General features: G+C 37.6%; 5 protein-coding genes across 8 annotated transcripts; 4 read left to right on the forward strand and 1 right to left on the reverse strand.

Annotated features, from left to right (window-relative positions):
* Nucleotides 1-7,209: 7,209 nt before the first annotated feature.
* Nucleotides 7,210-8,247, forward strand: LOC139809473 (coiled-coil domain-containing protein 115). 2 transcript variants are annotated; one of them, XM_071772379.1, is made up of 3 exons: nucleotides 7,210-7,252; nucleotides 7,389-7,485; nucleotides 7,656-8,247. In XM_071772379.1, the coding sequence occupies exon 3, from the start codon at nucleotides 7,723-7,725 to the stop codon at nucleotides 8,224-8,226; it is 504 nt and encodes a 167-aa protein (XP_071628480.1). In that variant the 5' UTR covers nucleotides 7,210-7,252; nucleotides 7,389-7,485; nucleotides 7,656-7,722; the 3' UTR covers nucleotides 8,227-8,247. The 2 variants fall into 2 exon arrangements, with proteins under 2 accessions (XP_071628480.1, XP_071628479.1); XM_071772378.1 differs by having other exon boundaries at nucleotides 7,234-7,252; nucleotides 7,389-7,507.
* Nucleotides 8,248-8,973: 726 nt separating this feature from the next.
* Nucleotides 8,974-12,080, forward strand: Tum (Rac GTPase activating protein tumbleweed). The gene is made up of 10 exons (XM_071772374.1): nucleotides 8,974-9,275; nucleotides 9,424-9,626; nucleotides 9,710-9,858; nucleotides 9,992-10,403; nucleotides 10,490-10,662; nucleotides 10,780-10,900; nucleotides 10,984-11,216; nucleotides 11,290-11,572; nucleotides 11,647-11,822; nucleotides 11,900-12,080. Exons 1-10 carry the CDS (start codon nucleotides 9,194-9,196, stop codon nucleotides 11,961-11,963), a joined length of 1,896 nt encoding a protein of 631 aa, XP_071628475.1. The 5' UTR covers nucleotides 8,974-9,193; the 3' UTR covers nucleotides 11,964-12,080.
* Nucleotides 12,081-12,193: 113 nt separating this feature from the next.
* Tyrrs-m (Tyrosine--tRNA ligase, mitochondrial) lies at nucleotides 12,194-13,995 on the forward strand. Of its 2 annotated transcripts, none has more exons than XM_071772375.1 (3): nucleotides 12,194-12,509; nucleotides 12,623-13,521; nucleotides 13,587-13,995. In XM_071772375.1, the coding sequence occupies exons 1-3, from the start codon at nucleotides 12,370-12,372 to the stop codon at nucleotides 13,934-13,936; spliced, it is 1,389 nt and encodes a 462-aa protein (XP_071628476.1). In that variant the 5' UTR covers nucleotides 12,194-12,369; the 3' UTR covers nucleotides 13,937-13,995. The 2 variants fall into 2 exon arrangements, with proteins under 2 accessions (XP_071628476.1, XP_071628477.1); XM_071772376.1 differs by having other exon boundaries at nucleotides 12,369-12,505.
* Nucleotides 13,958-15,452, reverse strand: LOC139809472 (guanine nucleotide-binding protein subunit beta-like protein 1). The gene is made up of 4 exons (XM_071772377.1): nucleotides 15,309-15,452; nucleotides 14,949-15,127; nucleotides 14,532-14,865; nucleotides 13,958-14,456 (listed from the first exon to the last, which is right to left on the reverse strand). Exons 1-4 carry the CDS (start codon nucleotides 15,450-15,452, stop codon nucleotides 14,151-14,153), a joined length of 963 nt encoding a protein of 320 aa, XP_071628478.1. The 3' UTR covers nucleotides 13,958-14,150.
* A 444-nt stretch (nucleotides 15,453-15,896) lies between these two features.
* Nucleotides 15,897-19,681, forward strand: LOC139809469 (sorting nexin-14). Of its 2 annotated transcripts, none has more exons than XM_071772372.1 (9): nucleotides 15,897-16,038; nucleotides 16,115-16,355; nucleotides 16,444-16,827; nucleotides 16,955-17,270; nucleotides 17,347-17,502; nucleotides 17,581-17,705; nucleotides 17,835-17,893; nucleotides 18,181-19,025; nucleotides 19,108-19,681. In XM_071772372.1, exons 1-9 carry the CDS (start codon nucleotides 15,956-15,958, stop codon nucleotides 19,512-19,514), a joined length of 2,616 nt encoding a protein of 871 aa, XP_071628473.1. In that variant the 5' UTR covers nucleotides 15,897-15,955; the 3' UTR covers nucleotides 19,515-19,681. The 2 variants fall into 2 exon arrangements, with proteins under 2 accessions (XP_071628473.1, XP_071628474.1); XM_071772373.1 differs by having other exon boundaries at nucleotides 18,184-19,025.
* Nucleotides 19,682-22,199: the final 2,518 nt, after the last annotated feature.

The following is a 22,199-nucleotide window of genomic DNA, read 5'->3' on the forward strand; positions in this document are numbered from 1 at the left end:
TGACGAGGTCCACATAGTGCGCTCCGTAGTTTTCGGTGTCTACGTGTATTAATACCTTGAATTCGATGTCCACATGTCCCAGGTTGCCGATGACAAGATCCAGATAGTGCGCTTCATAGTTTTCGGTGTCCAGGTGTAATAATACGTTGAATTCGATGTCTACGTGTCCCAGGTTGCCGATGACGAGGTCCACATAATGCGCTCCGTAGTTTTCGGTGTCTACATGTATTAATACCTTGAATTCGATGTCCACGTGTCCCAGGTTGCCGATGACAAGATCCAGATAGTGCGCTTTATAGTTTTCGGTGTCCAGGTGTAATCGTACGTTGAATTCGATGTCTAGGTGTCCCAGGTTGCCGATGACAAGGTCCACATAGTGCGCTTCGTAGTTTTCGGTGTCTACGTGTATTAATACCTTGAATTCGATGTCCACGTGTCCCAGGTTGCCGATGACGGGATCCAGATAGTGCGCTTCATAGTTTTCGGTGTCCAGGTGTAATCGTACGTTGAAATTGATGTCTAGGTGTCTCAGGTTGCTGATGACGAGGTCCAGATAGCGCGCTCCGTAGTTTTTGGTGTCTACGTGTATTAATACCTTGAATTTGATGTCCACGTGTCCCAGGTTGCTGATGACGGGATCCAGATAGTGCGCTTCATAATTTTTGGTGTCCAGGTGTAATCGTACGTTGAATTCGATGTCTAGGTGTCCCAGGTTGGCGATGACGAGGTCCACATAGTGCGCTTCGTAGTTTTTGGTGTCCAGGTGTAATAATACGTTGAATGCAATGTCTAGGTGTCCCAGGTTGCCGATGACAATGTCTAGATAGTGAGCTCCGTAGTTTTCGGTGTCTACGTGTATTAATACCTTGAATTCGATGTTTAGGTGTCCCAGGTTGCCGATGACGAGATCCACATAGTGCGCTCCGTAGTTGTCGGTGTCTACGTGTATTAATATTTTGAAATTGATGTCTAGGTGTTTCAGGTTGCTGATGACGAGGTCCAGATAGCGCGCTCCGTAGTTTTCGGTGTCTACGTGTATTAATACCTTGAATTCGATGTCCACGTGTCCCAGGTTGCCGATGACAAGATCCAGATAGTGCGCTTTATAGTTTTCGGTGTCCAGGTGTAATCGTACGTTGAATTCGATGTCTAGGTGTCCCAGGTTGCCGATGACAAGGTCCACATAGTGCGCTTCGTAGTTTTCGGTGTCTACGTGTATTAATACCTTGAATTCGATGTCCACGTGTCCCAGGTTGCCGATGACGGGATCCAGATAGTGCGCTTCATAGTTTTCGGTGTCCAGGTGTAATCGTACGTTGAATTCGATGTCTAGGTGTCCCAGGTTGCCGATGACGAGGTCCACATAGTGCGCTCCGTAGTTTTTGGTGTCTACGTGTATTAATACTTTGAATTTGATGTCCACGTGTCCCAGGTTGCTGATGACGGGATCCAGATAGTGCGCTTCATAGTTTTCGGTGTCCAGGTGTAATCGTACGTTGAATTCGATGTCTAGGTGTCCCAGGTTGGCGATGACAAAGTCCACATAGTGCGCTTCGTAGTTTTTGGTGTCCAGGTGTAATAATACGTTGAATGCAATATCTAGGTGTCCCAGGTTGCCGATGACAATGTCTAGATAGTGAGCTCCGTAGTTTTCGGTGTCTACGTGTATTAATACCTTGAATTCGATGTCTAGGTGTCCCAGGTTGCCGATGACGAGATCCATATAGTGCGCTCCGTAGTTGTCGGTGTCTACGTGTATTAATATTTTGAAATTGATGTCTAGGTGTCTCAGGTTGCTGATGACGAGATCCAGATAGCGCGCTCCGTAGTTTTCGGTGTCTAGATGTAATAATACCTTGAATTTGATGTCTACGTGTTTCAGGTTGCCGATGACGAGGTCCACATAGTGCGCTTTGTAGTTTTTGGTGTCTAGGTGTATTAATAACTTTAAATCTGAATGTAAGACACGTAGATATCGAATTCGAGGTATTAATACACGTAGACACCGAAAACTACGGAGCGCACTATGTGGACTTCGTCATCGGAAACGTGGGACACCTAGACATCGAATTCAACGTATTGTTATACCTGGACACCGAAAACTATAGAACGCACTATCTGGAACCCGACATCAGCAACCTGGAACACGTGGACATCGAATTCAAGGTATTAATACACCTGAATACCGAAAACTATGAAGCGCACTATGTGAACCTCGTCATCGGCAACCTGGGACACCTAGACATCAAATTCAAGCTTGATTCATAAGAATCGACTTAAAAATTCCCTAGCGGCAGAATCAAGAGACACGGTAGTGTCTCGCGCCAAGTACACGCGGAGCGAGACCGACCGTGACTCTTTTACGCGACGCGACGGGTTGCGAGTACCCGAGATGTTGAGATCTCAATAACGAGTGAACGGATCAAGTTCTAAGTAGGCTTGATCGATAGCTTACGAGCGGAGATATTGCGACGCAAAGTCCAAATGTGAAAATTTTTTATTAAGATACTTCTTTTTCTATCTACTTCTAACGCCGACGTCTTATATGACACTACAAAAAGGCGTGATATCCGTACAAAATTACCTTTTTCAAAAAAAAGGTAAAAAAATGCGCCAAGTACACGCATAGTAGTATATATGTATTATGTTGTTACCTCGAAAAAAACAAAGTGGTAGTATTATACCTCGAAATAACACCCTGTACATATTGTTTATACAATGCGTAATACTACAAAAAGGCGTGATATCTGTACAAAATTACCTTTTTCAAAAAAAAGGTAAAGAAAGGCGCCAAGTACACGCATAGTAGTGTATATGTTGTTACCTCGAAAAAAAAAACAGTGGTAGTATTATACCTTAAAAAAATCTAAGTAACAAGTGGTAGACGAAATCTTTGTATCTTGAAAAATCTCGAAAAAACCTAAACAGTAGTATCTTCACCTCGAAAAAAAAAAACAAAGTAGTAGTATTATACCTCGAAAAAACCTAAGTAACAAGTGGTGGACGTAATCTTTGTATCTCCAAAAATCTCGAAAAAACCTAAGCAGTATTATTTTTATTTCCAAAAAATTATTACTCAAGTGATACACATCACAAAATTACGTTACCTTATCAAAAAATGAGTCGCGCTTCAAGTGATCTATTATTACAATTACAAAAAAGAAATGATATCTCTTTTTAAATTACAGCGCCAATTACAGAGAACATATATTTTTCGAGATACAAAGATTACGTCTACCACTTGTTACTTAGGTTTTTTCGAGGTATAATATTACTACTGCTTTTCTTCGATTAGAATAAAAAATTGAATCATGAAGAATTACACAGAGGTAACAGTACAAAATACAAATATTTTATTAAAATATTTAAACCCAACAAGGGAATACAAGGTATTTAAATACAAAGTTTAGATATGTATTTTAAAAGATTTAATCGCATCGCAAAGAATTACAGAGGTAACAGTACAAAAAATAAAAATATTTTATTAAAATACATAAATTTTTCTTGTCAAAAAACTTGGCGCTGCTAGAGAGAGAGAGAGAGAGAGAGAGAGAGAGAGAGAGAGAGACCTTTTACAAATGTAGATATTTTGAAGTCTAGCAGCGCCAAGTTTTTTGACAAGAAAAATTTATGTATTTTAATAAAATATTTTTATTTTTTGTACTGTTACCTCTGTAATTCTTTGCGATGCGATTAAATCTTTTAAAATACATATCTAAACTTTGTATTTAAATACCTTGTATTCCCTTGTTGGGTTTAAATATTTTAATAAAATATTTGTATTTTGTACTGTTACCTCTGTGTAATTCTTCATGATTCAATTTTTTATTCTAATCGAAGAAAAGCAGTAGTAATATTATACCTCGAAAAAACCTAAGTAACAAGTGGTAGACGTAATCTTTGTATCTCGAAAAATATATGTTCTCTGTAATTGGCGCTGTAATTTAAAAAAGAGATATCATTTCTTTTTTGTAATTGTAATAATAGATCACTTGAAGCGCGACTCATTTTTTGATAAGGTAACGTAATTTTGTGATGTGTATCACTTGAGTAATAATTTTTTGGAAATAAAAATAATACTGCTTAGGTTTTTTCGAGATTTTTGGAGATACAAAGATTACGTCCACCACTTGTTACTTAGGTTTTTTCGAGGTATAATACTACTACTTTGTTTTTTTTTTCGAGGTGAAGATACTACTAACGCGAAGGTTTGTCAACGTAATTCGACGATAATGAGCTCTTTGCGAACTCTATGTGTGCGAAGTGTGATAGTATTTCCTCAAGCACATTCGCACAATAATAAACAAGTGACCAAGATTAAATATTTGCCGTAATTAGTTTTAGCCCATCCATTTTAAGGCAACGTATCTACGAAATGTAATAAATTTATACTACAATTTATTGTCATAATTCGACATGCATCGAGATATATTTGCTCTATATTTTATTAATCGTAGATTCGTTACCTCAGTAAAAAAAAGAAAATCAGACTCACCAATTAACCCGATGCGCAACAGGCGGAGTTATTCACGTAGCTACGATGATACTGTAACATACAAACATAAAATTCAAATTAAAGAAGCGTTCAAAATGATCAATATTTCAAAAGATAATTCTTACGCGCCTCTAATTCGTTTTTCAATACATTTCAATATATATATATAATATTTAGCAATACAATTATCTATAATATTTACCGAAAAAGATCTTTACAAGTGTAAAATTTTAGATAATTTCTCTTTCTCTAATTATTTTTAACTTATCGAGATAAAACAATCTAAATAAGTGGAAAAGAATTATTATGCAGATAAGAGATGATACTCACCCCAAGGTTGCTCCGCCGGGGCCCGATGTCTCTCTCAGACCTCCTCCTCCTCTCAGAACGTCAGGCCTCCTCCTCTCACCGCACAGGACACTCGCGAGAAATACTCGCGGATAATAAACAACAATCCGCGCGTGGACTAATTTCGGTAAAAGTCTTTCTCGCGCGATACTGTACGGCACTCCCGTTTAAAAAAGTCCTTTAGTCCGATTACTTGAACGGCACTCCCGAAGCAAACGCGACAAACCGGCTGCGGTTCGTTCATTTAATTAAATCGGCGGACGAGGGTATACGTTAGCTTCCCCGTCTTTGGATTTTTATCCAAGCAGAACAAGAGTTTTGCTTGGATAAAATCCTCGTACTGGGTACTGGGCCTTCCCACCTCGCCAAGGTTGTACCGTACCCATGGGAAGGAAGTATAATACTTTACTGTGTGCGATATAAAAGCTGGTATAACATAAAATCAAGTTATCGATTTTCTAACATAGATTGATAGATTTTTCGTACAAATTTGAAAGAATCGCGACGCCGATTGCCTCATTCGTTCCGCGTTTCATCATTGCGTTGCAGTCGCGTTAATAGCGATGAAATGTTCGAAGATCTTGACGCGAGATACTACGCGAATCATGTGGACGGTTAGTAAAGACACGCAGTTGATTAAACAAAACCACAATTAAGATTAAATACCGTATGCACATTACGGTAACCGTAAATCTCGCGAATGTAAGTACTATATTAATATGCTTTGCACAACGAGGAGTCGCGACTGTGGTCCGTCCAACTTATACGCGGCACGAAATACACGAAAATAAGAAATGAACGAGCGTTGTATCGCAGCGTGCTATTACTTGAATCACTTACTATGAATCACGATCACGATACGATTTCACGATTGTCACTCGGCCCTCTTTCCGCTCTTCGAAAAGAATCGGGTCGGGGATAATCGCACAATTCCGACACAGCGCGTTCAAAGCACGACACGAGATATGCCGCGTAAATGAATGTCACATTCGAGAATCCATCAGGCATATATGGCGGGGCGGGACGGAGCGATTATCGCCCGCGAATATCACAAACTGCAAATCACTCACAATTGCCTTTCACGTACAGTCGCCGTCAATGATTCCTTTCCTGGGATAAGGGGGGAACATAAGAATACCTCAGGAAAGGAATCATTGGCGGCGACTGGTACACTTCGCCTCGACGTCTCCGCCTCGAGCGACCGATTCGCCGGATTCGCGCGACACATTCATTCACGACCCTTGATACACTATTGCAAATTGCAAATTATCGAGCGCGTCGTTGATTATTCCCGCGGAACGAGGAGCAGGAATGCCAATCACATGAACGAGCGCGTTTCGAATAACAGCACCCACATGTGCTGCAGCGACACGCGCGGAGCACAAACACTTGACACTTCACACCTGTCCGAAATTCATCGAGAGAATGATTGAGTAACATCCGCAGGTAACGGTATTCCGAGCGTCGACGAAAATAAGTAGCAAGGCCGTCTCGCCGATGGAAACAATCGTCCGTGCGCCGACTTCGAACGTATATACGCTGCTCCGAAATCGACGGATTTATTTAACCGATTCAACGGTCGCGCGGATCGCGCCGCTGCCGCCGCTGGTACGGACTCACCACGGACTGTTAAGTCTGTGAGACTGTGCGATGCCTAGTACGCCGCCGCATCGAGCCGCCGCGAGCGCGGCCGAACGTGATTGGCCGGACTCGGGGGCTCGACTCGCGAGCCCCCGAGTCCGGCCAATTATATCTATCACGAATTATAAAACATTCTCTGTTGCTTGTTCCCCAAATATTATTCGTTTTGCTTACAAAATTTTCCATAAAGGCCTGTTGTCTCGTATTCGGATTTTTAAATTGATAGGAGATACATATCTTTTATTTCAACTAACCCAGACAACAAACATGTCCAAAAGCGGGACATATAAGATTTTAAAGACATATTTTAAATGTCTTACAAAAAGATAGCTAAAAGGTCTTTATTTTCCGATTTTGGACATTATCGTTGTGCTGTCTGGAAAGTGTGAAAGTGAAAGAAGAAAAAAATGAGAGAGGGAGAAAGAGCTATTAGATATTTAATATATAATATATATAAAATAATTAAGTTAATATTTATCGATACATATAAGATATAAATAATCTCGATTGTAATTGGTTGAAGATTAGTTTAATATTTATATCTTACATGTATCGATAAATATTAATAACTTATTTCATATATTTTTATTATATATTAAATATTTGCAGATGTAGCACGGACGCGCAACAAAATGATGTTTTATCGGCAGTGTCGGAAAGTGAACATGGCTACGTAGTAAATGGATGTACTGGCGCTAGTGTACAGAGGCTTTCGACAGTCCCACGAAAAAGGCCGGGATGGCCTCTCTCGTCTCAGGCTTTTCTCTGGTAAGTACGGCTGAAAATAATTTCGGAACGAATTTTTCTTATCGTGTTGAAAACAGCGTACACTTTGAGAATAACCTTAATGTCACTTGACTTTTAATAAAAATAATAATGAAAGTTTGGTTGAATCTTGTTCAAGGATTACAAGAGACAGAAGAAACAGATTTAATTTGTCAATGAAACCAGGATATTCGGAACGCTAATTGCAAGATTGGTGAAAACGATATTTATTAACGGTAATTGATATTTAATATACACGTAAGTTATTTCATATAAAATAGACAATATGTTTTTTTTTAATAATTGATTATATTTTTTAAATTATACATCTTTTTATATTTATTTCTCCAGCAATGAAGAAATGTTTGTACATCAATAACTTCAATCTTCGATGTTCTGCTTTCAGATAAAACCTCTTTGTCCTACGTACACTACAATTATTAAGTTTTGTGTTGATAATCACATATTACGAAATGGATAAAAACATAGATGTTTTATCAGAAGAAATTGACGAGTTGATGTTACGTAAATTAGAATTAATAGAGGAAAAAGTCCGTGGAAATATTCAAATGGAAACTTTGCTGAAGGATGGTCACATTGAATTGGCAAAAGCGAAATATATTCGTGGAAAGGAGAATATCAGTATGTTACAGGTTCCAAACAAAGAAGATACAGTGACGTCCTTGTTTGATTTGGAAACTAAAACAACAGATGAAGATAATGATACTGTACCATGTTTTGACATCAGTTTTAAAAAGTTAAGCGATGACGCAGATGGACCAGGGGATCCTATAAAATGGTTCGGCGTACTAGTCCCGCAAAACTTGAGGAACAGTCAGAAACGTTTCCAGGAATCCATCTATCATGCAACGAAGATAGCAAATGTACAGGCAGAGCTCATTTCTGTACTTTCCAAGCTTAAGACATTGTGTATCCAAAAAGATAGTTTATGTTCTCCAAATGGTATTAAAACTTAATCAATGAACAAAGATAAACAATGATTTTTAGAAATTTTGTTATATAATAAGAATTTAATTCTAAATCATATACAAATCTCATTCGGGCCATAATAAGAACATTTTTTAATGCGTAATATATTAGATATCTTAGTAATATATCAGAAATAAAAAGTTGTAAAACATCTATTATTCTAATATATAAAATATATATGTAGACATAATATAGATACATATGTAGGATTTTGTTTATAATTCTTCACATTTTTTAATTACGCTATTATACAAAAGTTCTAAAAATTATTTAAAAACTTGATTTATTGATTTATTTCATTACATTGTTAAAAGACAAATATAAATATGCAGAATTTTAATTATAAGCACATGCAATTAAATCTGATCAATCAAAATATAAAAAGGTCGTGTGAACTTCATTGTATTTGTATATAGATCAAGTGAGAATAAAATTTATATATATAATTAATATAATAAATTGGTTACAAAGATAACTTTTGATAATTTCGGTGGAAGCGATACATTTTTCCCCAATACTATATTCTACTATTCACACAGTCACACTGCGTCCGATATCCAATAGAAAAGTTCGTTTTCTAGAGATTTTGCTAGAGTCTTTAAAAAACGAATTCCCCTATCGGATATCGAGCCTCATTGGACGTCGGACAAAATGTGAATCTTCCCTAACCGTAATTCACGTTTTCTCCACTAGAGGTCATGTTCGTCAACTTAACGGTTAGAAAGGGGCGAGTGGGGCGACTTTCAAAACTCCAAACTCCGACGAGGACGGCGTACGACCGGTACGACGCGTGCGGTTGCTCGTACGGATTTAACGTTTCATTGAACCGTTTTTGTGTACTATCGTCGACGACGCGACGAACGAAACGCTAAGTGTTGCAGGCCGGTGACATGTCAGCAAAATAGCAGTTTAGAAGCAACGAAATACAGAAAAAGCAACAAAATAAGCACAAGAATGACGTCGTTGTCACTTTTAGCTACATATGACGAGCTGGTGAGATGTACGAACGTCTTGGTAAATGGATCCTGCGAGGAAGGTTCGTTAATAGTTATATATATATAATCAATATTATCCTAGGCTTGTTACTCATTTCGTTAGTTTTTCGCAATAGTCTTGGTAGAATTTTCTACAATTATAGATGTATCATAGATATGAACATGTTGCTTCAATATTGCTTTGCACAGAATTCCTGCAATTCGCTGAAAGTCAAGAGGAGATGAGACAGAAATGGCTGGAGTCGGTACAAGAATGTCAACGACTTCATTCGGCTTTGGACAAGGCTCATAACGAAATTGCGGATTTCGATAGAAAACTGCGTCATGCAAGAAGAAACTTGGAAGAGGAGAACCGCAAGCGTCGTGCAGCTGAGGAACAGAGAGATCTTTTGGTAGCTGATGCTTCTTTTATTTCTAAAAGATATTTTAGCTGTAATAATCAAGTCAAATTATTCATATCTATATCGTTTTCCAGGAAAAACAAATTGCTACAGCCAGGGATTTCCTGTTTAATGACAAAGGGAAAAATATAAATGATGAAACAAGAGAGAAATTGCAATTTCTTAATAACACTTCATTGAATCGTCAAAGTAGCATGCATACTCAAGACATGCCTTTCGACAAGTAAGTAAAGCATTTTAGTACTTGAAGACTGATAACTATGGATCTATTTTCTATTGCTAGTGCAACCAGTTCAGCAATAGAAAACAGATCCTATATTGGATTATGTGATAATATCGTACTATTTGTATTTTAGGCTTAACACGATAGCGGAATTGAATTCCACTGGCTCGTTATTGAGTGACCTGAACTGCCTATCGAGATCAGAAGATGACTTGGAGATCAGCAATATTTTGCAAAAGCAGAAAAAACGAGAGTGGAAAGAGCATCGCCCCAGTAGCGAATATTCCAAGAAGCATCGTCGCAGCGCATTGCACAAAGCTACTGAATTAAACCCTTCTGATAGAATAGTAGCGACTACTACCGTAGTTATGCCAAAGGATGGTACAATTACTGCATCGTCCACGATTGAGGCTATACCCGGTGATGAAAACGCAGATCCCCAGATACCCTTACACAATTCACGCAAGCGGCGTAAGAGTAGTACGGAACATAACAAATCAAAATTGTCGCACATCGATGTTAACGAAATGCCAATCGATATAGCGGTACGTTATTAAATCATGTAATTGAATTATTCTACATTTGAAATATATGTGCAGAATTTTATAGGAAATAATTTTCTTCTTTTTAGCCATCAGCACCAAAGGCTGATATTCTCACATCGACTTCAGACTCGGAGGATGTCTGTAAACCAAGTCCAAATATTGGTGGCTATACCATGAATACAAAAATGTCGAGGAATCATAATTTTATAGCCAAAAATATTTATGGCAAAACGGAAATGTGCACAGCTTGTGGAAAAAAGTAAGCTTATTCCTCTATTATGTGAACATATTAAAGCTTGTATTGCTTACAATTAAATTGATAAGATTGAGTTATGGATATAAAGAAAAATCTTAATGCCTTTTAATTTATTAATAGAATCCGATGGGGAAAGCCCATGCAGAAGTGCAGAGATTGTAGAGCTACGGCTCATATTGAGTGCAAAAATTCAGTACCACTACCATGTATCCCAACGGGAAATACGCCTACGTTACGCGGCGTAAGTACCATTATTATAATTTCCACGTCAATAAAACATTTTTGCGTCAATATATCTTCACTAAATGCTATTTTCATGTATAGAGCACTATAGCTGATTATACACCTATGACATCACCTATGGTACCTTCCATAGTAGTTCACTGCATAAACGAGGTTGAATTACGTGGAATGAACGAGCAAGGATTATACAGAGTGAACGGAGCAGCCGCAGATGTCAGGAGTCTTAAAGATAAATTCCTAAAAAACAAAGGGGCTCCGAATCTTTCTAACGTCGATATTGCGACTATCTGCTCTACTTTGAAAGATTTTCTCAGGTACATCACCTGAAATATGCATCGTACATAAAGGGATGCAGTATATGTATTTACTTAAATTTTTATTTTATAGATCCTTAGAGCCACTGATCACCGTCGGTTTGAGGAAAGACTTCACACGCGCGACACAACTTGAGGACAAACAGGACGCTGACGCCGCTCTTTATCAAGCAATATCAGAACTACCGCAACCAAACCGAGATACTCTGGCCTTTTTGATGTTACATTTACAGAGAGTATCGAGTAGCGCTGAATGTAAGATGCCCATCAGTAATCTCGCCAAGGTCTTTGCACCAACCTTAGTCGGTTTCAACTCGCAGGAACCATCTCTAAACGAAATTAAACCTCAAGTTGCGGTAAGAGAAACTTTTGATGATGTGACATAGCTGATATGGGAAATAATAATGTAATGTATGTAATTATGTTCTAGATAGTGGAGAGTTTACTTCAAATTCCATCTGATTATTGGGCAACTTACGTGAACCCTACAAACTTGAATGGCATTAACACTCCGAAAACGGGAGAATTAAAACATACGCCATCCGTAGAGTCACTTCTCAAGCGTAGTATCTCCCGGGGTTTTTTCAATACACCTCTCAGTTCTAGGTAAATAACGCATAAATTGCATCTTGTCTATATATAGCCTGTATTTTCTTTATTTCACATTTCACTTTTATTTACAGCCGCTCTTTTGTGAGGAGAAACAAGAAATATTTTGCTACACCACCCTCTAAAATAGGATACTAATAAGCAAAATTTTTGCTATACTATAATAACAACTTATGATTGCACACAGAAACATTTAGCCTGATATTTAATGTGCTTATATGTATTCTTTTGTAAATATATCGACATACAATAAATGTTTCGATTTAAATTTATTTCCTAAAATGTCGACATCCGCTACCACAAGTATCCTACATACTTATGTGTATACCCTGCTAAGTGCTACGGCGAAGCAGATCGGCAGGCAGATGCCGCATTATTTGAGGTTGAGATCGGCCGACGGTATAATCCTTCAAATTGAATTGCGAATATTAGTGATTGTATGAATTTACGTACGCACATTTTTATACAGCAAGTTCAGGACAAAATCTAGTTTCGAAAATAATTATCCGTATCACTTCTAAAGTCGAAACGAATATACGGCGAAATGAACGCACGTTCTTTATTAAGGTTATGTTCCACCGTCAGAAACGTTAATGTTTATAAACGCAGATTTTACTGCAGCAGAAATGTATTGGAACTTCATGAGAGGGGCATGTACGAGGATATATTTCCCGATACTAGTACGTAAGTATACAAAATTATCTTACGCTGTGCAACTTGATATTATAAGAATTGTTTACGTTATCACCTTCTGATATTTATAAGTATTATACATCAATTCATATACATCTTTTCAGAAATGAAATAGTAGATTTACTGAAAAAGTCATCCCAATGCGTCTATGCTGGCTTCGATCCAACAGCAGATAGTTTACATGTCGGCAATCTACTCGTCCTGATGAATCTCCTGCATTGGCAAAGAGCGGGACATCAAGTTATAGCCTTAGTAGGAGGAGCTACAGGTTTGATAGGTGATCCTAGTCATAGGAAATCTGAACGCGTCGAAATGGAAAGGCATTTAATCGAGGAGAACATCAAATGCATCGCAAAGAACATAGAGACCATATTTAACAATCACAAGGATTACTTTTGGAAAAACAAGGAAACGAAGCTGAAACCTCTAATTATAATAAACAATTTGGACTGGTACACAAACGTAAACGTCATTGAATTTGTCAGAAGTATTGGAAAGTATTTTCGAATGGGCACAATGCTGGGCAGATCTTCCGTCCAGTCGCGATTGAACTCCGACGTAGGGATGAGTTTCACTGAATTCACGTATCAAGTATTCCAAGCGTATGATTGGCTTCAGTTGATGAAAAATTACAAGTGTCGCTTCCAAATTGGCGGCAGTGACCAAATGGGTAATATCATGTCTGGATACGACCTGATCACAAAAAGTCTGAGAAAAGAAGTTTACGGCCTAACGTTGCCGCTTATAACAGCTGAAGGTGGAAAGAAATTTGGAAAGTCTCTTTTGAACGCGGTATGGCTGTCTCCGACAAAATCCTCGAGCTTCCAGCTGTATCAGTATTTCATCAGAACCAAAGATTCCGACGTCGAAAAATTCTTAAAACTATTCACATTTATACCGTTGAATAAAATTACTGAAATTGTGAACGGTCATATGAACGATCCGGAACAGAGAAGGGCACAAAAATTATTAGCGGAGCAAGTTACGCTTTTAGCACACGGAGGTAATTTTTATTAAAAAATTATTGTTATTATTTACTTATTATTTACCGCATTTAACTTCTTACAGAGGATGGATTGCTGGCCGCAAAGCGCGCTTCTGCAGCATTGTATGATAAATCAATTGAATCATTTGTAAGATTAAATGCATCGGAACTAACAGATGTGTTCGAAGGCGCAACCATAGTAGAGATCTTATCTGAGCCCGGGATCACCGTGTACGAGCTAGCAAAGAAGGCAAAATGCTTTAAAACCGATCACGATGCTGAACGAATCATAACAGCGGGCGGATTTTATGTAAATCATCAAAAAATTACTAATTTAAATGAAGTAATTGTACCTGGCATCCATATACTAAGTAATAATATATCATTGCTCAGAGTTGGTAAAAAGACGTATCACATAGTTCGATGGCAATGATAAAAAAAAACCACTGTACAGTTGTATAATAAACAAAATGCATTTTACTACTCAGAGAATTTATATAACAATGATTATATAAATGCAACAGTCCCTTCCTTTGATATACAGGAATACGGAAAGACTTATTAGATCATTTGCAATAACTGTACAATATATTTTTATATTTGTTGCTTTGTATACATAAATGTACATGTATGCATTTGTGAGGTTCCTAATTATATATATCCCACATAGATATATAGCCACCTTTGCCAGTCGCTGCCATTAAACACTTGGTATCGTAAGCTTCGACTTTACATTGCGAATAAACAATGTCGTATATACTTGCTCTGTGTTCTTTTAATATCGCAAGTGGCCGTAATTTCTTCCAAGAGAACAACATCAAACGTCCGTCCCAACAGCCAGCTGTGACAATCTTTTTGTCCGGTCTTACAGAAAGAGTGGCTATGCCAGAAACATGCTCCAAGAGTCTCGTAGATTTGTGAGATAAAGTATGATTCGGTGACATTTCGAAAGTCTAAAAATTTTTATAAATATAACTTATCAATATCAGAGTGATACACATTTTTTTCTAGACAGTAGAGTTACGCACCTCCAATTTCTCTGACGCGCTACCAAGAATGCCTTGCATCAAGGAGGCGTCAAAATTGAAAGTCATTGGATATTGTTCCACGGTGAGAGAACTGAGGACATCGTTCTTCCTCATGTCCCACAACAATAATTTCCCGCCCTCGTAAGCAACTAGAATCAAGCCATTCGTATCCACCAACGGTTTCATCGCCATTACCATACCTAATTTGTCATTGTAGGACAGTTTGGACGGGTCTAATGTTGACTCCACTTTGAACGTTTTCAATGATAATATCCCTACTGTGGAATTGTCAAGTGGAATCAACACTGCATCCTTCTCAGATAACAATTGAGACCTGTGATACAAAAAAAATGTTGATATTAACTTTAATAGACTTGTTTATCAATATATTTACAACCGATTTACTTGTTAATATACCTGCAAAAACTGCAAAATTCATAATTGGTGCTTTTGTCTAATATCCACTTTGATTCACTTATTTTGTACACATCAATCACTCCGTGTCTTCGTTGTACTATTAAATCAGTCTCATTAGTTGTATGTAAATTAAAGCATGGACTCCATCCATCTGACAATTGATATTTTATCCTGTTCGTCTGCAACATAATAAAACAGTTTTAATTCTTTTAACAAATCTCAACATTCTTTTCTGCGTATAAATTTATGTCACGAATACAGTACTTCTCTCTCTTTCTCTCTCTCACACAGTGTGTATAAATTTTTATTAATTAAATTCAATTAAACTATTACGATTTACTAAGAAGAACAACCGTTTACTTTTAAATCCCAAATGTGAACTGTGCCCTTTCCATCGCCAGCGTAGAGATGCTCGACATCAGAATTAATCGAGAACAACAAACTGTGAACGTCCTCATCCATGTCGCCGCGCAGCAGAAATTTCGGATCCGGGGGTCTCGACATCGTTGCGGCTTTGTTTCTTTCATCAAAATATCACATGGGATACAAAATCCGAGACTACAATATATCAAACGATAACACAACGCATCTATATACAATATAGATATAACATGTCTGCATTTAGGTTATGTCATCATTGTTCTAGCGATAAAAAGTTTCTCAATCCGCTGAATCCGCTCTTGAATCATCGCATCGGAAATATAAAATAAAATCGACTCCTTTTCCGCGTTGTTCTTTGTTTCTCTCCACCGCGATTCGCCGCGGTTGCAATTGAGACTTTTCACAGCACCTAGACCTAAACACTTGTCAGGGCGTCGTAGTCGCCATTTGAAGCTGTCATTTGTGGAATTCAATAAAAGAGACGACCTGTGTGATGTGTCTCGGTGCGCCGAGGCCGCCGAGAGAGCAGCTTCTTCGATTAAAAGTGACCCTGTGATAACCACAAAAATGTTTTATTAGACAAAATTATCTCTCTTTAGCATTGTGTGCTATTCAACAGCGACGAGATGCAGGATCTATATTTTTTTAGCGCCGCAGTGTCGGCGATCATTGTTTTCCTTATCACGTTTATCGTGGTTGTATTTAATAGGTAAATGACATATTTGCCAATAATATGTATGAATTATATATATGAGATTTACTCTATTACTCTACTCTTTTTGCAGCATTGCGTGGGTGTTCGTTGTAGCCAGTATTTACGTGATTGCCAGTCTTTACGCCGTTCAGCTGGTGCAATGCGTCGACAGTTTGCTGACGAGGTTCAATATAAACGACAAGTTTACCACGAGATACGAAGTTAAGGATTCGTGCAGTGTCTGCAGCAAGAACACCTGTAAAAGGCATAAATTGCTGCCGCATTCAACCAAGGTCAAAGTACCGAAGGACTTTGACCACGCATTGGAGCAAGTAATTAATTGTCACACATCTTACCGTCTCACACAAATTTTATTCTTTATTTGTCGGCAAGAGACACGTGAATGTATTTATTTTGTAGCTTCTGGAGGAGGTTCTGCAAATTTACGTCTGCACATGGTACTCGGATTTCTCGGCGAACGAGGCTTTCGTACAACAGTTACGTTTAGCTATAACAACAGCGGCGAAGAATATCGCCATTCGATTATTACGTGCAAACACAGCGACCATCGCCTTCGACGGCTTGATTCCCCTGGCCATACAACACGCTCAAGATTGGAATGCACTGCTCAAAATGTCCAAGTCTGAAGTGAAAACGCCTCAAGATTACATCGGAAATTGCTTGAGCTCCAAAATTCATCCAGCTGCCTATTCAAGGGAAGCTGAGTTGAATTATTTACGGGGATTAGTCACCGCGCTGCTACCGCACTTATTACCCGCCATACATGTCTCGACAAACAATAAGGTGATATTACGTTCTTTCAAAATTCACTCCAGCTTTTGCATTTACTGTATACTTATGTATTTGAGACATTTATGATATAAAAAAATAATTGTGTCATACGCTTCTTTCAATTCATGTGTACTTCTAGGTGATACTTCGAGAAATTTTAGCAAATTGGGTGCTCTTACCGGCAATTGATGCGCTCGCGGATCCAGAAAATATAAATATGCTAGTGACATTATCCACTCACCGTGACACTACTCTATCTAACGCTGCAGAGAGCATTAGCGTACCGATATTGCAATCTTGGGTGACAAATCCAGCGATGCATTCACATATCACGCACAGTTGCTTCAAACCATCTTTAAATGAAATCCTGAATGATCCTGAGCTATTATATATGTTTATGCAGCACATCAAAGAATCAGGACCCATGAATCTTTTCCAATTTTGTTTAGATATTGGTACATATAAAACTTTTGACAATCTAATCTAATATACATTTTTTAATAACTTATAATTTACATTATTTAATTTTAGACGATCTCAGTAAACGTATGTTAAATCCGGAAATGTCGACTAGTGCTGAAAAAAGCTTATACACAGATGTTCGAAATATGTACACGGTATATCTTGATCCTGATGGCTCAGAATATTTATATTTACCGTTGCATATATCGAAAGGCATACGACAAAGTGAGCAATTTGTAAATAAATAATTTCATTTTCAAATACTATTATACGGATTATACATATATACTTGTTTGTTTCCAGTACTGGAAGGTGGGCCAGAAAAAATTCAAGAACTGAGGACATCACGGCCCTTTTATCAAGCTCATCAAGAAGCACACGCGCTCCTAGAAAGTACTTGTCTACCATCATTTCATCATAGTTACCAAGTAAAAGACATTTTATGATTTATCTTTATTTATTTTCCATATTATTTTCAATATTTTAAATCCTGATATATTAAATCTAATAATGAAATTTTACATTCTAATAATGTCTTTACTTATTGTGTGTTTTAGTTATATAAACTCTTGTGCGGTCACTTGTCAGAACAAACAAAAGCTACTGCAGCAGCTAAGTAAGTAAACTCCTAAGATGTACATACCTTTTTAAACTCATCATACATTTTAATCCTGTTATTTTATTTCGCGATTGATTACTTTTTTATTATATGTCTCAGTTATAGTTATAATTACCACGTATAATAAACCAGAAAAAATGGCAGTTTTCTAATAGCATTCTTTTTAACGAATAAAAATTAAATGGATGTTACATCTTGTAAATTAGACATAACTTATACGTGTTAGTTCTTAATAAAATTTGCACAATTATAGTAATTGTATAAACACGTATATTCGCTTACAGTAGTGCGAGTGGAGGTACATCTACTCCTATGCGATTCAATAATCAACTACAAGGCAAGGTCGATGGTGTTTTACGCCCAACTACGATCGACGGTACGCCGTTTCAACTGCATGACGCCTACCCGGTCGAAGAAGTAGATTGCACGGCTCGAGCGTATAACGAAATCAAAGGCTTCGGCGATAAGAGTCATCGCGACTTAACGACGTGGCGAGTCGCCGTCCCACACGTGGACGGCGGTGGCACGCAACCGGTGTACATGATTGCCGTTCACAGCGTAGCGGAGGCTAAATCGTGGACGGTCTTGCGGCAGGATCAAGATTTCTATACGCTGCGAACGCGACTCGCCGAATTCCACGGTGACAAGGAATTGAATGACTCGCCGTTACCGTCGCGCAAAAATCCACACTTGTCCCTCACGGCTAACCGTCAACGTTACGAGGAATTTCTGCAGAAGTTGTTGTCCAAACCGATGCTGAGAAGCAGCGAGCTCCTCTACACCTTCCTCACGACGCCGAACTTGAAACCGTATTTCGCAAACTATAGCACACCTGACATTGGCATTCTGTATCAGAGCATGGCTTACAAATTGCGGAAAGAGAAGGGGCAACATCTCGATAAATTTATGAGCACTTTCTTGGCGTCCACGAACACGAAATACGAGCACATGGATATGGGTGTCGAGCCGTCGAGCGAGCATCTCGGCGAAACGGAGAGCAAAGGTAGAAAGTTGATAGACGAGGTATTCGGCAATAATTTAAATCTTCCAGTTACTTTCCAAAATTTGCCGTGCAGTCTACCGCAGCGGGATCACATGAAAGGTGCAAGTTTATGCATCGTTGAAGCTCGTAAGTCTAAAATTTATATTTTTCAAGTGCGTTCACGCAATTATTTATGACGATTGTTAAAAATGATGTCATTACGTTGCAGTTGATGGTCTGCTAACTGTACCTCCGATTATTTCGCGACTTTTCTGGATGTTTGCCTTTTTATCGCGTAAAAGACTAGATCCTATTGTGAATGCGGTGTTCTACAACACTCTAGTTAAGCTTCTGAGTGGTGGCCGCGCTTCCATCGTCGTCAAGCTTCTGCACGCGAAAATAGTGGGCAAAAATTACATGAAGGACTTTCCTTCGCAAGGAAAAGGTCGAAATTACTACGAAACGGCGAAGGAGGGGCTACATTCCTTGTGGTGGTTAATGGGATTTTCCAAGCCTTGGAACAATCTCATGGATTCTCTCTTAGACCCTTTACAAAACGCGCCATTCAATAAGCATCTGGCGTATCTTTTACTAGATCACCTCCTAGTGAATCTTTTTCCAGAAGTGACTGCATAATGTCACTCATTAACGATTATAAAAACGAATAGTTGTATATAATATTAATTCTATAAAGCTATTTGCATATATATACAATATAAATATTTCTTGTACATATAACATAATAATTTTGTAAATAAAAATTCTTATCGAGATCTGAATAAAAAAATATATGGAGACGAAAACGAGAGAGTAAAGCATTCTTGCACGATGAAAAGAAAAATAATAAGTGTAATACATAAGTAATAAAATTCATTTGGATGAATCACTCAAATGAATCGCACATTTTTGTATGATAAGAAGAAAATAGCGATAAGAGTACTAACAAGTAAAATTCATTGTAATAAACTTGTTGAAAATATACCTACAAACGTAGACTCAGAAATCGCAAAAGTACTAGAAGGAACTGCACGACGATAATTTCATGAAAAAAAGTGGAAAATATTAATTCAGAGATCTTATTATATATTTTTTTATTTCAAATAAAATGCTTTAAATAATAAAATAAATGTTGCATTTAAATTTCTGCAATTTCGTCGTTTGAAACGTATAGTTATTCAATCATAATTATATTCGTGTTTGTACAGCTTTAAATATATGATTACTGTGCAGGACATATATACATATACATACATAGTTTATTACATAAATTTGTCAAAGTATAATAATATTAATATATTGTACAAAATAATACGTACACGGAGATATATAGATATGTCACTGGGCCGAGCCCGCGCTTTTAAAAGTCACATGACATGCAGCATACTCCGATCACGTGAAACACTTGTATATAAGCCGCGACCGATTTGCCCGCAATTGGAATTCTTACCGGTTTATCCTTTAGTTATCGTTGAAACGTCGAGGAAAGTAATGTTCAGTTAGGGTGTTCGAGCAGCACGGAAGAGGAATCAAGCTATCCGACAGGTAAAGAATTTACATTCTGTTCTGTTTCGCAGACGGTCTGAACGAAAATTCAACAATATAACAAAGGCTGTTGAAAATGATGTGGAGATACGTTAGTAATAATCGGGAAAAGAAATCACACGAGAGCACACGAAGTCATTAATAATTCAAGAAATGAACAAAAAACTCTAGGTGCATTAAAAACTGAAAAACAAATACTCGGTTGACGGTACTATTTTTTTATGTAAGAAAAAATGTTGATGGAATGAGATTCATCTTCACGCATAAATTTATCGCGCGTTTTAGGTAATTCGCTCGCCTTTCTTAGACTCTCTTTCGTCGAGGAAGTTAAATTTCCGACGCAAAAAAGGGAGGAAATTTAAATTGTTCCTGACTCTTGCAGCATAGCGTACATAATTGCATCTCTTTCTCTTGCGTTAAGACGAAATCAAATATTTGCATACCTACAGCGTCATAAGTTGTCTGGATAGTTTCACATTGTCTAATATGCAAAACAGCTTCTGGAGATTCTGAGAACGAACACTAAATAATTACTTAAAACTTAAATGATTAACTTCTTCTGTGTTGTTTGCCAATGTTCTACCGAAAGTCAACTTTCTAATATAAACATTATTGCAACAATTGATTACAATTAACATGCAGATTACACACTTGAAATTGCATTATTATTATTAATTTGTGTCGCGTTTATTCTTTATCCATTATACATGTATTAGGCCTGTTTGTTTCAGTTTTTGTCTCTTTTATTAATATAATTATTAATTCTTGTTGATTAATAATCTACACACTTTAGGCGAGTAAAAATTACATCATACAAATATAATCTCATAGTTATTTAAATTTTTATTGCAGATATATTATATTTAAGTATACGCTTAATTTTGCTTTGTATTAGGTATCAGAAGCGCTGGATCTAGCATTTGACGTGAACGCAAATGAGAAGGAACGTGAAATTGCTATGGATGATTTGCTTGATCTCGCATGTGACGAAACTGATGCTGAGCTCGACACCAGTTTCGTTACATGCGAGATCAAGCAAATAGGAGATCTTCAAAAAGGAAGGTGTATCAAAAATCGCACAACTTGTGAAAGTGGAAAAGAACGAGGAATTAATCTGCAACGCGATTCGTCTTGTAGGCGTGTTATGCGAAAACAATATTACTTGAACCGAGTCCGTTATGAAATCCGTCGGTTCGAGTAATATTGTTTTCGCGGCGTATAACACGGTTACCTTGGTTCCTGGAAATAATGAACAGCATATCTAAAGAGAGAGTTAGAGCGTCTCAATATAGTTTACAGGTAAATATCGAATAAAATACATGTAGGTATTTACATATATTTCAGTAATTAAAAATTTATTGCATATTTCGATTTCAGAATATATTGAACACTTACAGCGGTATGACTAAAATAAAAACTCGGTTCCATACCCGACGAGGGTTTGTGCGCGGCGCATAAGAAAAAAATAGACACGATTATGTTTGTGCTTGTCGTTCAGTATAACGAGTAGAACGTTAACAGGCCTTGCTAGAGACGCAATAATAGAACTTAATTATGCGATTTATGCGTAAAATTTATTTCGTTTATAAGTTAGACTGGGCCAAACGATTTGTCGAACTTTGCGGTGTGCAAAGATTGATGGAGGTAGCCAGTGAAAGGGAGGAATACAAATACAAATACAAATCCTCGATGGACATCACATCCTCCACGCAAAATCTAACTAGTGCGTGGTTAACAAACAGTACACGTTTTTATATATGTTTGTTAAGCACACACTAG

The sequence above is a fragment of the Temnothorax longispinosus genome, chromosome 3 (assembly GCF_030848805.1).
Source record: "Temnothorax longispinosus isolate EJ_2023e chromosome 3, Tlon_JGU_v1, whole genome shotgun sequence".
Lineage (NCBI taxonomy): Eukaryota > Metazoa > Arthropoda > Insecta > Hymenoptera > Formicidae > Temnothorax > Temnothorax longispinosus.